The sequence below is a fragment of the Leucopleurus acutus genome, assembly GCF_964270905.1.
Source record: "Leucopleurus acutus genome assembly, chromosome: 19".
Lineage (NCBI taxonomy): Eukaryota > Metazoa > Chordata > Mammalia > Artiodactyla > Delphinidae > Leucopleurus > Leucopleurus acutus.
This window is the reverse complement of record NC_139161.1, coordinates 60,518,145-60,530,586: the sequence shown is the minus strand read 5'-3', so window position 1 is coordinate 60,530,586 and position 12,442 is coordinate 60,518,145. Positions and strand designations below refer to the sequence as shown.

Sequence of the window (12,442 nt, the reverse complement as noted above, 5' to 3'; positions counted from 1 at the left end):
CCACTCAAGTTTATTTGGAGACAAGGAAATCACCTGAGACACACACAAGATTACGTCTTGCTCAGGATTGCAGCCAGCCCTGACTCAGCTCAAGTCAAGACCCCCTCTGACCCCAGGATCCTCTTCTATCTCCTTGTATGTTATGACTCACTCCTCAGCCTTGTTTTGTTTCCAAACTCTGTGACACAACACACACTTATTTTTTTTTAATCTGCTAGGATAGGATATTCTCAATAAATATGTCTGACAAAGGACTAATAACCAGACAATAAAAAGAACTCCAAAACGAAAAACAAACAAACAAACTTAAACAGGCACTACAAAAGTAGATATCCAAACGGTCAAGGAGTGGATGAAAAAGGTTCAACGTCATGGGTCATCAGGGGAATGCAAACTTAAGCCAGTGAGCGACGACTTCACACTCATCAGATGGCTAGAACTAAAGGGACTGACAGCACCAAACGTAACTCTCAAAATTGTTGGCAGGAGTGTAAAAATGGTACAACCACTTTGGAAAAAGGCCTGGCAAGTCCTCATAAAATTCAAGGTACACTGACTGCAAGACGCAGCCACCTGCAAGGAGCACCATGTTCAATGTCCACAGTACGTTTATTCATAACAGTCAAAAACAACCCGAACGCCCATCAACAGCAGGCGGATAAATTGTGGAATATGTACACAATGGAATACTATTCAGTGATGAAAAAGATACAACCACAAGGATTAACCTCACACATAAAATGTTGAAAAAAAGAAACGACCCTGAAAGTGCAGACTATATGATACTGTTTACATGAAGTTCTAGGAAAAGCAAATTAGTCAAGGGGTGGGGCACTGGCTGGAAGGGGGAAACACAAGGGTCGGGTATCTGGTATTGGGGAGTGGTCACATGGGAGTGATGTCATGCTTACACCTTCATTAACGAACTAGTAAAACCTGCAGTCACCTGACTCGGTGGGCTGCTTCTGATCTGAGCAAAGCTGGGGGTGGGGAGGGGTTGTCCAGTCCCCTTTCAAAAAAGTAGTCTGGTCCTCACACCCCCAGTCCTGTGTGTCCTCAAGCAAGTCCCTGGAACTCTTGGGACTCAGTCCTCCCCCCCGCCCCGCCTTGAGTGGCTCCAGGGATCTCCAAGGCGCTTCCCGCGCTGCTGCCTCTGGGGTAGAGGTGGCATTTCACCGGATCCAAAGCAAGCAAGGTGACCTCGCAGATCTCCCCGGGCCCCTGTCCTCCCGGTGACAAGGGGTTAAGCGCACCTACTTCCCAGGCTTCCCTGGGGCTTTGCTGAGGCCAGGCACACAGCAAGCGCTTAATAAGTGGTGGCTGCGAGGAACTTCCCTGCTGGTGCAGTGGTTGAGAGTCCGCCTGCCAATGCACGGGACACAGGTTCAAGCCCTGGTCCGGGAAGATCCCACATGCCGCGGAGCAACTAAGCCCGTGCACTACAACTACTGAGCCTGTGAGCCACAACTACTGAAGCCCGCGTGCCTAGAGCCCATGATCCACAGCAAGAGAAGCCACCGCAATGAGAAACCCGCGCACCCCAAAAAGTAGCCCCCGCTCTCCACAACTAGAGAAAGCCCGCGGGCAGCAACAAAGACCCAACGCAGCCAAAACTAAATAAATTTTAAAAAAACAACAACTGGTGGCTGCGAGGGGACGGTGAGAATTGCCCTACAGGTCGTCACGTGTCTTTTTTTTTTTTTTGCTGTACGCGGGCCTCTCACTGCTGTGTCTTCTCCCGTTGCGGAGCACAGGCTCCGGAAGCGCAGGCTCAGCGGCCATGGCTCACGGGCCCAGCCGCTCCGCGGCATGTGGGATCTTTCCGGACCGGGGCACGAACCCGTGGTCCCCAGCATCGGCAGGCGGACTCTCAACCACTGCGCCACCAGGGAAGCCCCGTCACGTGTCTTTGAGAAGGGGTCCGTGCGGGCCCCAAAGTCTCCTGCCAGCTGAGGCCAGAGGCCCAAGGGCCCAGGCACGAAGCTGTGAGCGGCGCGGCGCCTTTAAGAGCCAAACGGAATGCACCAAAACAGAGCGGTCGCGCGCTTACTGGCCGCGCGCTGCACGTGACCGCACAGCTGATTTCCTGCCCCCCTTTTTGTTGCTGCCGCCGCCGAGTGTCAGTTTCTGCGCCGCCGCCTGCGGTCGGCCCACTGTGCGGGTCCGCGCGCCTCTCGCGGGGCCCGCCGCGCGCCCGCAGCCCGGGTCCCAGCGCCCATGGCGCACTCGCCGGCCGCCGTGCCGCCGGGCGCGCCGGAGCAGGGCTGCCCCATCCGCGTGGAGCACGACCGTAGGCGCCGCCAGTTCACCGTCCGGCTCAACGGTAACGCGGGGCCCGGCCCGCCCCCGCCTTTTGTCTGCGCGCCGCGGGGCTGGGGGCGCACTCGCGGGCCGGGTGGAGGCGGGCTGCCGGGAGAGTCGAGCCCACGCCGGGCGCCCGGGTTGGAGAGGGCCCCGGGGAGGCGGAGGCAGGTGCCGGGCAGCTCCGATCCCGCCTCGGCCCCGGGGAACCCGCACCTGCTCGGCCTGGCTGTTTTCCGGGCTGCTACCGAGGTCCTGGGGAGCGTGGTGAGCCACCACCTCCCCTTTACCCGGTGTTCAATGGCTTCTGGCTGCACCTGGGAACCTTAGCTTTTCTGCACCAAGGGGATTGGAAGAATCCTCTGGGCCGACCCGGGGCTGACAGACAGAGGGACTTCTGCCTGGAAGGGGCAGGGGGTGTAGAGGGATGGTGTCGCCATCAGACCCCAGAGGCTCTGGGACTTTGGCTAAGTTGCTTCATCTCTGTGGGCTCCAGTTTCTCCGTCTCTACAATGGGGTTAACCCCAGCGCATAACTCCTGGCTGGTGGTAAGGACCAGATGCCCCAGTAAGAGTAAGGTTCAGAACAGCGCCTGCGGCAGATAGTAAATGTTGGTGAACACTGACTGGGTATTATTATTATTATTATTATTATTATTATTATTATTAATTATTTTGGCCAAGAGGTGCAGCATGCGGGATCTTAGTTCCCCCACCAGGGATTGAACGCGTGCCCCCTGCAGTGGAAGCACTGGAAGTGCAGAGTCTTAAGCACTGGACCGCCAGGGAAGTCCCTGGGCATTACTTTTTAAACCAGAAGCAACGTCAAGTTCTCATTTCCTGTAGAGAAAAGTTCCACCACTTACTAGCCCACACTCCCTCTGCCTAAGAGGTCTGGGGTTGGGAAGTGGAATTATGAAATGGAGGAGTGAACTTTCATCCCTGTGTCCCACCCCTTCTGCCTTAATAACTTTTTCTTCCCTCCCAGCTGGGCCCCCTGTGGCAGTGTCCAAGCTGGAAGGGTCCTTATGGGCCACTGTGCCCATTTCTGAGGAGGGAAGGGGAAGGCTTCCTGAGGTGGGGGGGATGCGCAGAGCCTGGATGGGGTCCTACTTGGGCCCAACTTGGGCCCACACCTCCCACCTGCACTTGGACAGCCGGGAGGGGCTGGGGCCTGGAGCGCGGACCTTCCTCAGAAGCCCGCTTTGGGCTGTGCTGTGCATTGAGCTGGGCCCAGCACATCCCTGTCACAACATCCCTGTGACCTGGGCATCACCACCGCAGCTCAGGGGAGTGAGCTGAGGCCGGCGCAGGGGAGGAGCGCAGGCCGGAACTCAGACACGCGTCTTTCCACCTGGAGGCATGTACTTCCACCGCCACGCTGCCTGCAGTGGCCCGGCTGGCTGGCTGGCCGTGACTCTCCGGGTCCCGCTGCTCTCGTTGGACGAGGCCCCATGGCTTTTCAAATCCTCCTTTTGAGGCTCCAGAGAGGCCTTAGATTCCCTTGGGGAGCTCAGGAGGCCCTAGACACTCAGAGAAAGAAGAAAAAGGGAATGTTTTGGGTTTTCCTTCTTTCTTTCCCTAGTGAGTACAGCCAAAGGACACCCCTCTAGACTTGGCTGTGGTCAGAGCTGGACGTGACCAGCCATCTTTCTAAACTTGCACCTCTGTTGCCTACTGCTCATCTGGCTAACTGTAAAGTGGACCGGGATCCCCAGCCACGCCCGGGAGTAGCTCCTTGCCCGCCCGCGAGGCGGGAGCTGTGCAGCCAGGCCGGACCTGGTCTGGGTGTATATGGGGGGCGGGGAGTCATCTGTGCCCAAGCCCCCACCCCGCCCCAGCTGGGGAGGGGAACGGCCTGCCGTGGTGTCTCCTAACCTGCAGGCAGTTCCCGGAGGCCAGCTCACTGCGCCTGTGAGAGATGTGGGCGCTGAGGCCGAGAGGCAGAGCGGCCCTGGGGCTCCAGGTGCAGGTGTGTACCGGCCATCCCCTGGCACAGCTGGGCTGAGGAGCCTCCAGGTCTGGGGAGGGAAGAGGTTTGAGCAGCTGTGCGCATTCAGTCCTCAGGAGGCCCCACGCACGCGGAGTCGCTTTATCCTCAGCCTTGTTGGTGGGGGGTGGCGGCGTTGTCCCAACTGCTCTGCCCATTTTACAGAGGAGGAAGCTGAGGCAGGGAAAGTGACTGACGTGCCCAGGGGCTTGCACCTTGGAGGTAGAAGAACTAGGATTCATTCCACAAGTGCTTGTTGAACACCTACTGTGTGTCGCGAAACGTTGTTGTAGGTGCTGGGGGCTCCTGGGACCGACCGTCTGGGGGGCAGTGGACGATAAAGTGTAGAGCGTCCTAGAGAGCAAGGCTGGTGAGAAACAAGGTCGGGCGTCAGGAAAGGGCTCTTCCTTGTTTGTTTTGGCTGCGCTCCGCGCCATGTGGGATCTAGTTCCCCCACCAGGGATCGAACCCTTGGCCCCTGCATTGGAAGCGCAGAGTCTTAACCATTGGACCACCAGGGCGGTCCCAAGGGCTGTTGTTTAGAGTCAGGTGTCTGGGACGGCCGCCCTGGGAAGGAGGCAAGGAAGGGAGCTACGGTGGGAACGGCACTCCACGTGGAAGGGGCGGCAAGTGCAAAGGCTCTAGGATGCCTGGTGTGTATTGGGAGCAGCAGGGACGGGAGGACGGAGAGGCCGCATAGCAGAGGACGTCAAGAGGTCTTGGGGGCAGGTGGTGCGGGGCCGTGGAAAGCATTGTGAGGACTTGGCCTTGACTCCGGGTGAGGTGGGTGCCCGGGAGGGTCCTGAGCAGAGGGCGGGTGGGATGTCCTGGGCTCCCTCTGGCTGCTCCGGGGCAAGACAGGAGCAGGGCTGGCTACTGCTCTGGAGCAGGCGCTGTGAGAGGAGGGGAGAAATCCCAGCTCCTGGATGGTTGCTGAAAGAAGCGCGGATGGGTCTTGCTGATGTGGGCTGTGAGAGAATGCAGGTGTCCAGGCTTGTCTGGCCCCCAGATCCAGGGTCTGAAAAGCTAGCTTGTATCACCATTTCATCAGTGGGGAAAGTGCAAAGCCAGAACTGAGCTCCCACCCCTGGGCGGCCCCACCCTTGGCCTTTGCTTTCCCCTCTCAGCCAGCGCCGAGTGTCCCACTTGCTCCAAGAAGCGTCATTTGGGGGTCCTGGAACCCAGCGCCTTCCACATCCTCCCCAGCCCCCACTTTGCAGATGGGAAGACTGAGGCCCTGGGGGCAGCAGGGCTGAAAGCGCAGCAGAGGCCTCCTACATTCAGATCCCAGTTCCCAGGCAGGAGGCCCCTGCCCGAGCCACGCTGTGCTCCCAGGGCACCCTCATGCCCTTCGCGTCCTGGGATGCATGCTAGAGCGGGTCCCTGGGCAGGGTGCCTGGGGGGCATGGGACCAGCTGGGCCTGTGGGTGGGCTTCCTGGGCGGCCCCCAGGGTCTGCCCTCTCACGCTTCCCAGCTCTGAGCCACCAGCCTATGGCCCCTGCCCACAGCAGGCTCTGCAGGTGGAGATGCCCAGAGAAGCCAGGCGGTGCCGCCCGCCCTGGGCTCCCTCGCCCAATTGTCCTTGACCAGCTACGTCCCAGAGGGCACAGAGAGCCTGGGTTCTGGCTTTGCCTCAGCCTCATCGTCTGTATAACAGGCGTTTTGATCTGCCGGGCCTGCTCTCGGAACTGGTGCAGGCAGGGCGGAGACGGAGGGAAGGTCTCCTCATTTGCCAGGTTGCTTTAACTTTTCTCAAAACCAGTCACAGCCCACGATCTCGACGTGACTCTCAGGAGGGAGGTAGCCGCTGTCCCAGACCTGGTGATGTCTGAGGTCTCCTGGCAGAGCTGGGACTGGAAGCTGGGGCCCTGGCTGGCTCCATGGCCCCCACATGGCAAGTACTGGCCCAGCCCGGAGAAGGGCCTGGGGTCCAGCCAGGCTGCCACACGCGGAGGCTGTGGGATCCACGGACCCAGATGCCGGGGATGGGGTGGCCGTGGTGCCCAGGGGGGCAGGTCAGGGGGTTCTCCGGTGGGAGGCGCCAGGCAGAGGGAGCACCCAACCGAGGCTGGGTGGACGTGAGGGGCCACGAGGAGGCCCCTGAGCAGAGGACGGACGGGATGTGACTCGGCTTCCACTGGGGGCCCAGGGGCCGGCGGAGGTATGAAGTGGCCAGATTCCGGGCATGTTTTGAAAGCTGTTCCCACGGGCCTGCCGGAGGTCAGAGCAGAGGCTGAGAGACGTATGAGAAGCGCCTCGGGGGGTGGCCGTCTCCAGGCAGCGTGGGGCAGTTGGCACTGGGCAGCCTCTGCGGTCACTGAGGCCCAGGTGTTGCAGGGCTGTCCACTGGCGTCTGCCTCCTCCGCAGCTCAGGGAGGTGTGGGGCGGGGACAGCGTCGCGCCCTGTCCCTCACGCACAGCCACATCTGCCCCGCAGCCCGATGCCCTTCTGCTCCTCTCAGCCGCAAGACCCGGGGTCCCCAGACAGCTCCACACATGCCGAGCTGCGCGATAGCCTCTCAGAGCCTCGGTTTCCCTGTTTGTCGATGGGGCTGTGAGAACCCTGCCCATCTTGTAAGGTTCTTGTGAGGATTGGTGTGTGCAGGGGCTGAGTGGCCCCAGCAGTGTGAGCTGCAGCTGTCCCGTCCCAGTGTCCCCAAGGGCGTGGGGTCAGGCTCCGGGGAGGTACTGGGCGTACAGCAGCCACGAGCCGGCCTTCAGCTCCTGCTGTGTGTGTGGCACAGAGAACAGCAGGAGTTTGTGGGGCAGGTATTTCTTGGGCATCTGCTCCGGGCTGGGCACTGGGGATGTGGTGGTGACCAAGCCCCTGGGACCACCAGGAGCTGGCGGGGTGGGAGGGGCAGAGAATCCCCCAGGCCATCCTGGGATCTGGTCCATCTGTGGCCCAAGTTGTCACTCAGGAATGCTGAGGGAGGCGATGGGTGAGCGAGTGAGCAGGGACCGCGAGAAGGCTGACAAGGGCTCCAGACCCTGCCCCCTGTCTGCAGGGGGCCTCGGTGCAGAAGCAGAGGTCCGAGCAGTGCCTGTGAAGCCCCCACGTGGCCTGCTGCCCTGCGTAAACATTCTGCCTCGGGGCCTTTGTGCTGGCTGTGCCCTCTGTCCACCCCTCCCCTGCTCTTCCTTCAGACGTCTGCTGCTCCCCAGTTACCCCTCAGCTCAGAGGTTTCCTCCTGGGAGGTCTCCCCTGACTACCCTGGCTAAATGCCCGTCTCCCCTGGCCCAGATTATTTTTTCCTTCATACCCTTGAAACTTCCTGAAATAGTAACCCATGGAGTTGTCCTCAGCTCCTGAAACAGTGTCTGGGGCTCAGTGAACTTTTGTCAAGGGGAACAGGTGGACAGATGGGTGGATGGGATGCCTGGGCAGGTAGATGGGCAGGCAAATGGGGGCCGGATGGGTGGGTGGGTGTCTGGTTGGATGGACAGACAGACAGGCGGATGAGGAACTGAAGACTTTGGTTGGAGGAACTCCAGTTAAATGTTTTTCCAGCAGGAAACCAGGGTAGACCAGAGTGCCAGGCCTGAGAGGGCATGAAGGCCAGTTTGCTCTCCCTCCTGTGCCTGGCGTGGCTTTCCTGTGTGCCCCTCCTTCTGCCCTTCCCCAGGTCCGGTGGGAGGTCCTGCTCTCTTGTCTCTTCAGGCTCCGGTTTAGTTGGCGACTTGCTGAGCTCTGCTCTTCATCCAGCGCTGGGGCTCCCAGTCCCTCGGGCAGGTGCTCCGGTGGGGATGCAGAGAGCTGGGCTTTGGGGGGCGCCGGGGGCCCTGGGATGCTGGCTGGAGGGTAGCAGGAAAGGCCCACGCGGGGCTCGGTATGTTCGGTCGCTGTTCTAAGCATTTTACGGAAATTGCCTCATTTAACCCTCCACACACTCTAATGAGGAATGTTCTGTTACATCCATACTTTATGGACGCGGAACTGAGGCGCAGAGAGGCGATTCCAGACCCAGCTCCCCAGCCGGGCTCCAAACGCCTGCGCCTCCAAGGCCCAGGCCTCCGTGCCGGCTCGGGCCTCACCCGCCAACCACCCTCCCCACAGGGTGTCACGACCGGGCTGTCCTGCTCTACGAGTACGTGGGCAAGCGGATTGTGGACCTGCAGCACACGGAGGTCCCCGACGCCTACCGCGGGCGTGGCATCGCCAAGCACCTGGCCAAGGTAGGGGCGTGGGGGCTGCCCCCCACTCACAGGAGACCACGCCCCGGGGGCCGGGCCCCGCCCTCCAGCGGCTGCAGCTGCCTCGCCCCCTTCCCCTCCTCTCCGGGCCAGGCCCCGCCCTCCTCCAGCGGCTGCGGCCGCCTCGCCCCCTTCCCCTGCTCTGGGGGCTGGGCCTCCGGGCCCCCACCACCACACGCACACACCTGCCCGGTGCCGGGAGCTCACTGCCGGGACCCCGTGTATGGCACGTGGTAGGTGCTCCGTGAACCCTTGCTGAACAGGTGGGCAGACATTGGAGTGACTTGGCTCTTGCCCCTGCGTCCCCAGCCGCTAGGAGGGCAGCTTGGGCTTCAAGGGGCTTTGACCTGCAGCAGAGCTCGGCCTTGCGTTCCCCTGACGGCTGACGGGGCCTAGCCCCTCCCCCTGCTGCCCCGTTGCTCCCTCCGCCCCCTCCCCCCTGGCCCCGGGCGGGGGACAGGTGTCTTTCAGTAGCAGCTCAAGCTGGCCTATGGGCCCACCCCGTTACAAGCGAGGAACCCAGAGCTGCTACCTGGGTAACAGGAGAAGGGATCTGCCAGGGGTGAGGGCGCTTATCTGCAAAATGGGAGAAGAGCCTGGAATCCTGTCACTAGAGGCTCTCGGGTTGAAACCCGGGGTCAGGTGTGGGCCGCTGGGGGGTGGCCGGAGGGTCAGACGGCCGACCAGGAGCCCAGGCGCCTAGTCAGCCCTCGGCCTTTGTCATCAGACCCTCCAGCTACACCCAGACTGTGCTGTACTGTTTCAGCAAACGTTTATTGTGCACCAGTGTGTGCAGGGCACTGGGGCAGGGAGGCGCACCAGACCCACCAGGACGACAACTGCACGCTGACATCCCCACCCCCGGCTGCTGCTCTTGGGATCCCTGTGAAAACTGAGTGACCCCTGCCAGGGGTGGAGGGAGCCCCGGGCGCCCCAACCCAGCCCATAGGGGAGGCTCCTAGAGGAGTGTCCAGTGAAGAATTAGCGGAGAAGAGGAGTTTGTTGGGCACCCCGGCTCACTGTGGAGACGGGCGGGCGGGGCTCTCCCGGGGCGGATCCGACCCTGGCCCCTCTCTTCCCTGCCTTGTTCCTCCGGCAGTTCACCAGAGCTTCCTGCCCCGGCTTCCCGACTGTAACGGGGGTGGTGGCAGCACCCCTGGCTCCATCGCAGACCCGAGGGAAAGCCCGGGGCCTGAGGGGCTGGGCCTCTGAGCCGAGGTGCCGCTGGGGGCCCTGACCGCTCTTCTCTCTGCCCGGCTGCCAGGCCGCTCTGGACTTCGTAGTGGAGGAGGACCTGAGGGCCCATGTCACGTGCTGGTACATCCAGAAGTTCGTCAAGGAAAACCCCCTGCCGCAGTACCTGGAGCGCCTGCAGCCGTAGCCCCGGCCCCGCGGGGCCCGAGCCTGCCCACCGGACCCTCCCTCCGGGCCTCGCCCCGGCCTCTGCGTGCTCTCAGGAACCCTGGTCCCCACGGGGACAGACTCAGAGTTATTTTTGTAAGGACGTTTGTCTGTGGCCGTGGCCCAGCTGCCGTGGCGAACGGGGCCCGGCTGTTCCTGCTCTGCAGACACCGTGAGGGCCCGCAGTCAGGACCGGAACGCGGACAGGGGCGTCCCTCTGGTCTTTCTGGGTCCCACCTGCTGCTCCCCGCTCCGTGATGGGCAGGGGGGCTGATCTGGGGCCCTGCCAACATGCCCAGGCCGGGTCGTCTCCGCAGATGAGGAGCCACGAGGAACCTTGTGTGCCAACTGCTGGGGGCGTCGGGCCAAGTGCGCGCGCACATGTCTCCTTACTCCTTGCAACGCCCTTCAGCTCTGCAAGAGGCAGGCCCCCCGTGGCTGCCCTCCCCCTTCCAGCCCGAGTATCTTGGGGGTCCCCGCCCCTCGCTGTGGCTGAGCTTTCTCAGAGAGGGCTCTTCCGAGCTGGGGTGGGAGGGAGAAAACCATCCTCCACGAACCATCCGCACCACCCAAGAGGAAGAAGTAGTTCTGCAGAGGGATTTCCTGTGCAGCCGCCAGACATCAGAGCGTCTTTGCCTTCCTGCGAGCTCGTGGCCCGTCAGGAGTCCTGGGGCCCCTCCCGGACCAGCCTTCCTGGGAACAGCCTGGGGAGCAAGGATGCCAGCACCCTTTGTCCCGTGGGGCCAGCCTTTCTGGGGGCGGGTTAGGGCTCAGGTTACCAGCCTCCGCTGCCGCGCTCCCCACGAGGGCTGAATCCACACCTGCTCTTCTGTGGGGCTGGAGGGGAGCCCAGGAGTCCGGTCCCTCTGGGGTGAGGCGTGAGTGACGTGGCCCCTTCAGCCCTCTGGCTAGGGTGGGCTGCTTGCCCCGTTGACACCTCCCTGCCTGACCTCGGCAGGCACTGGCCTGTGTCCTCTTCCCACTCGTCCGCTCCCAGTCTTGCACCAAGCCCCCCTCCTCCACTGCAGTGGCCTGGGGCCCCCAAACACCTGTGCGCAAATGCCTTCTCACCTGATGGCGGGAACCTCTCTGTCTGCGTGCCTGAAGGCCTGGCAGCCCCAGGGTCCCCGTCCTCAGCACCCCACCTTCCCAGGTCCCAGCCCCCAGTCCCCAGCCCCACTCTGGCCTCCAGGAATCCCTGAGAGGGCCGAGGGCAACCATTGCACTCCCAGCTCTGTTTGCAAAGGGCTTTTGGGGGAGTCAGGGAGGCCCCTGGGCCTCTACCGTGCTGGCAGGAGGTGGGCTCGGCTGCTGGGTCCCCTCCGAGCCTGGGGGTGTCCCCTTCCTGGTGCAGCATAAAGACAGAGTGGGTTGTAGGCCTGAGAGTGGACTGACGGGCAGCCCAGGCTCTGAGCCATTTCCCTCTCCAGCACCACCCGCTCCCTGTCCACATATCCCTCCCAAGTTCAAGCACAGACTCCGTCATGAGAACTTCTCTCCAGTAGCTCAGCGAGCTGGTGCTGACCCCTCTGCAGCCTTTGGGGCAAGGTGGCCCAGTTCCAGGGGGCGCTGTCCGTAGCCGGGTGTCCTGCAGCAGTGGCGCAGGGGACCCCAGGGCTGGGTGGCACCAGGGCCCACCAACCCTCGTCCCAGCCTGCACCTGTGTTCTAACAGCAGGTGACTGGGTGCCCAGCCGGCGTGCAGACAAAACACTTAGTACTTGAACCAGGGGATGTGCGGGGTCTCCAGGGCCCCTGCATCACTGGACCCAAGGACAGCCTGTCCCCAGTTTCTGCAGGTGCGACCCAGGCCTCCTCGCCTCGGGCTGCCTTAAAGTGCCGCTGCTGCTCCACTAGAGCCCTCGGCGGCAGCAACGGCCAATTCTCCCAGGTCGGGCCGGGTCCACTGCAGACCCCTGCGCCGGAGCCCCAGCCCCCGCTGCCAGCACGCCCAATCCCATCCCGCTGTGGCTGGCTGCCCCCCCCCCGCCCGTGCTACCCTGACTGACTGGCGTCCCAGCCTCGGCCCCCAGCCCCACCCATCCCGGGACACCTGGGGAACCCTTGCTCAGGAGGCAGGCCACGTGGGCCAGTTTGTGTGCCACTGGCAGGGCAGGGGGACACTCAGAGACCCACCCAGGCCCCCCAAGCAGATCGCCCCCGAGGCCCCGTGCCCTCCTGCCACAGCTGACTTTGTGGGTCTCTCTTTCTCACCCGGTCGAGACAGGTGGTCACTCACGTGCCTTTCCCACTCAGGACCTGCTGCAGGTGGCGTCTGGGCCAGGGCTGGTCTCCAGACGGATTGCATGACGTACATTTCAATAAAAGGTGTGACCCAGTGCAGCTCCAGGACTGCTTCTGGAAGGGCAGGGGCGCCCCCCCTCCCGCCCCTGCCTCTGTTCCACCCCCATGACAGTCGGGCTCCACCCAGGTTTGGGGGGGGGGGCCTCAGGTGTGAGGGAGGAGTGAGAGGTGCTCTGTGTTCCCGCATCCTAGCTGGCGGCAGGGGAAGCAAGGCTCTGAGAGGCATAGGCGGCGTCAGGATCTGGGGGCTTTG

At 62.4% G+C, this 12,442-nt stretch overlaps 1 protein-coding gene across 1 annotated transcript; it reads left to right on the top strand.

The window, feature by feature from the left end:
• Positions 1 to 2,151: 2,151 nt before the first annotated feature.
• Positions 2,152 to 10,909, top strand: NATD1 (N-acetyltransferase domain containing 1). The gene is made up of 3 exons (XM_082861838.1): positions 2,152 to 2,323; positions 8,349 to 8,467; positions 9,750 to 10,909. Exons 1-3 carry the CDS (start codon positions 2,218 to 2,220, stop codon positions 9,864 to 9,866), a joined length of 342 nt encoding a protein of 113 aa, XP_082717964.1. The 5' UTR covers positions 2,152 to 2,217; the 3' UTR covers positions 9,867 to 10,909.
• Positions 10,910 to 12,442: the final 1,533 nt, after the last annotated feature.

Excerpts from the sequence above, each read along its gene's own strand:
- NATD1 (XM_082861838.1), top strand. The coding sequence starts at position 2,218 with ATGGCGCACTCGCCGGCCGCCGTGCCGCCGGGCGCGCCGGAGCAGGGC. Across the intron at positions 2,324-8,348 it reads GTTCACCGTCCGGCTCAACG|GGTGTCACGACCGGGCTGTC; the intron begins GTAACGCGGGGC and ends CCCTCCCCACAG. Across the intron at positions 8,468-9,749 it reads TCGCCAAGCACCTGGCCAAG|GCCGCTCTGGACTTCGTAGT; the intron begins GTAGGGGCGTGG and ends CCCGGCTGCCAG.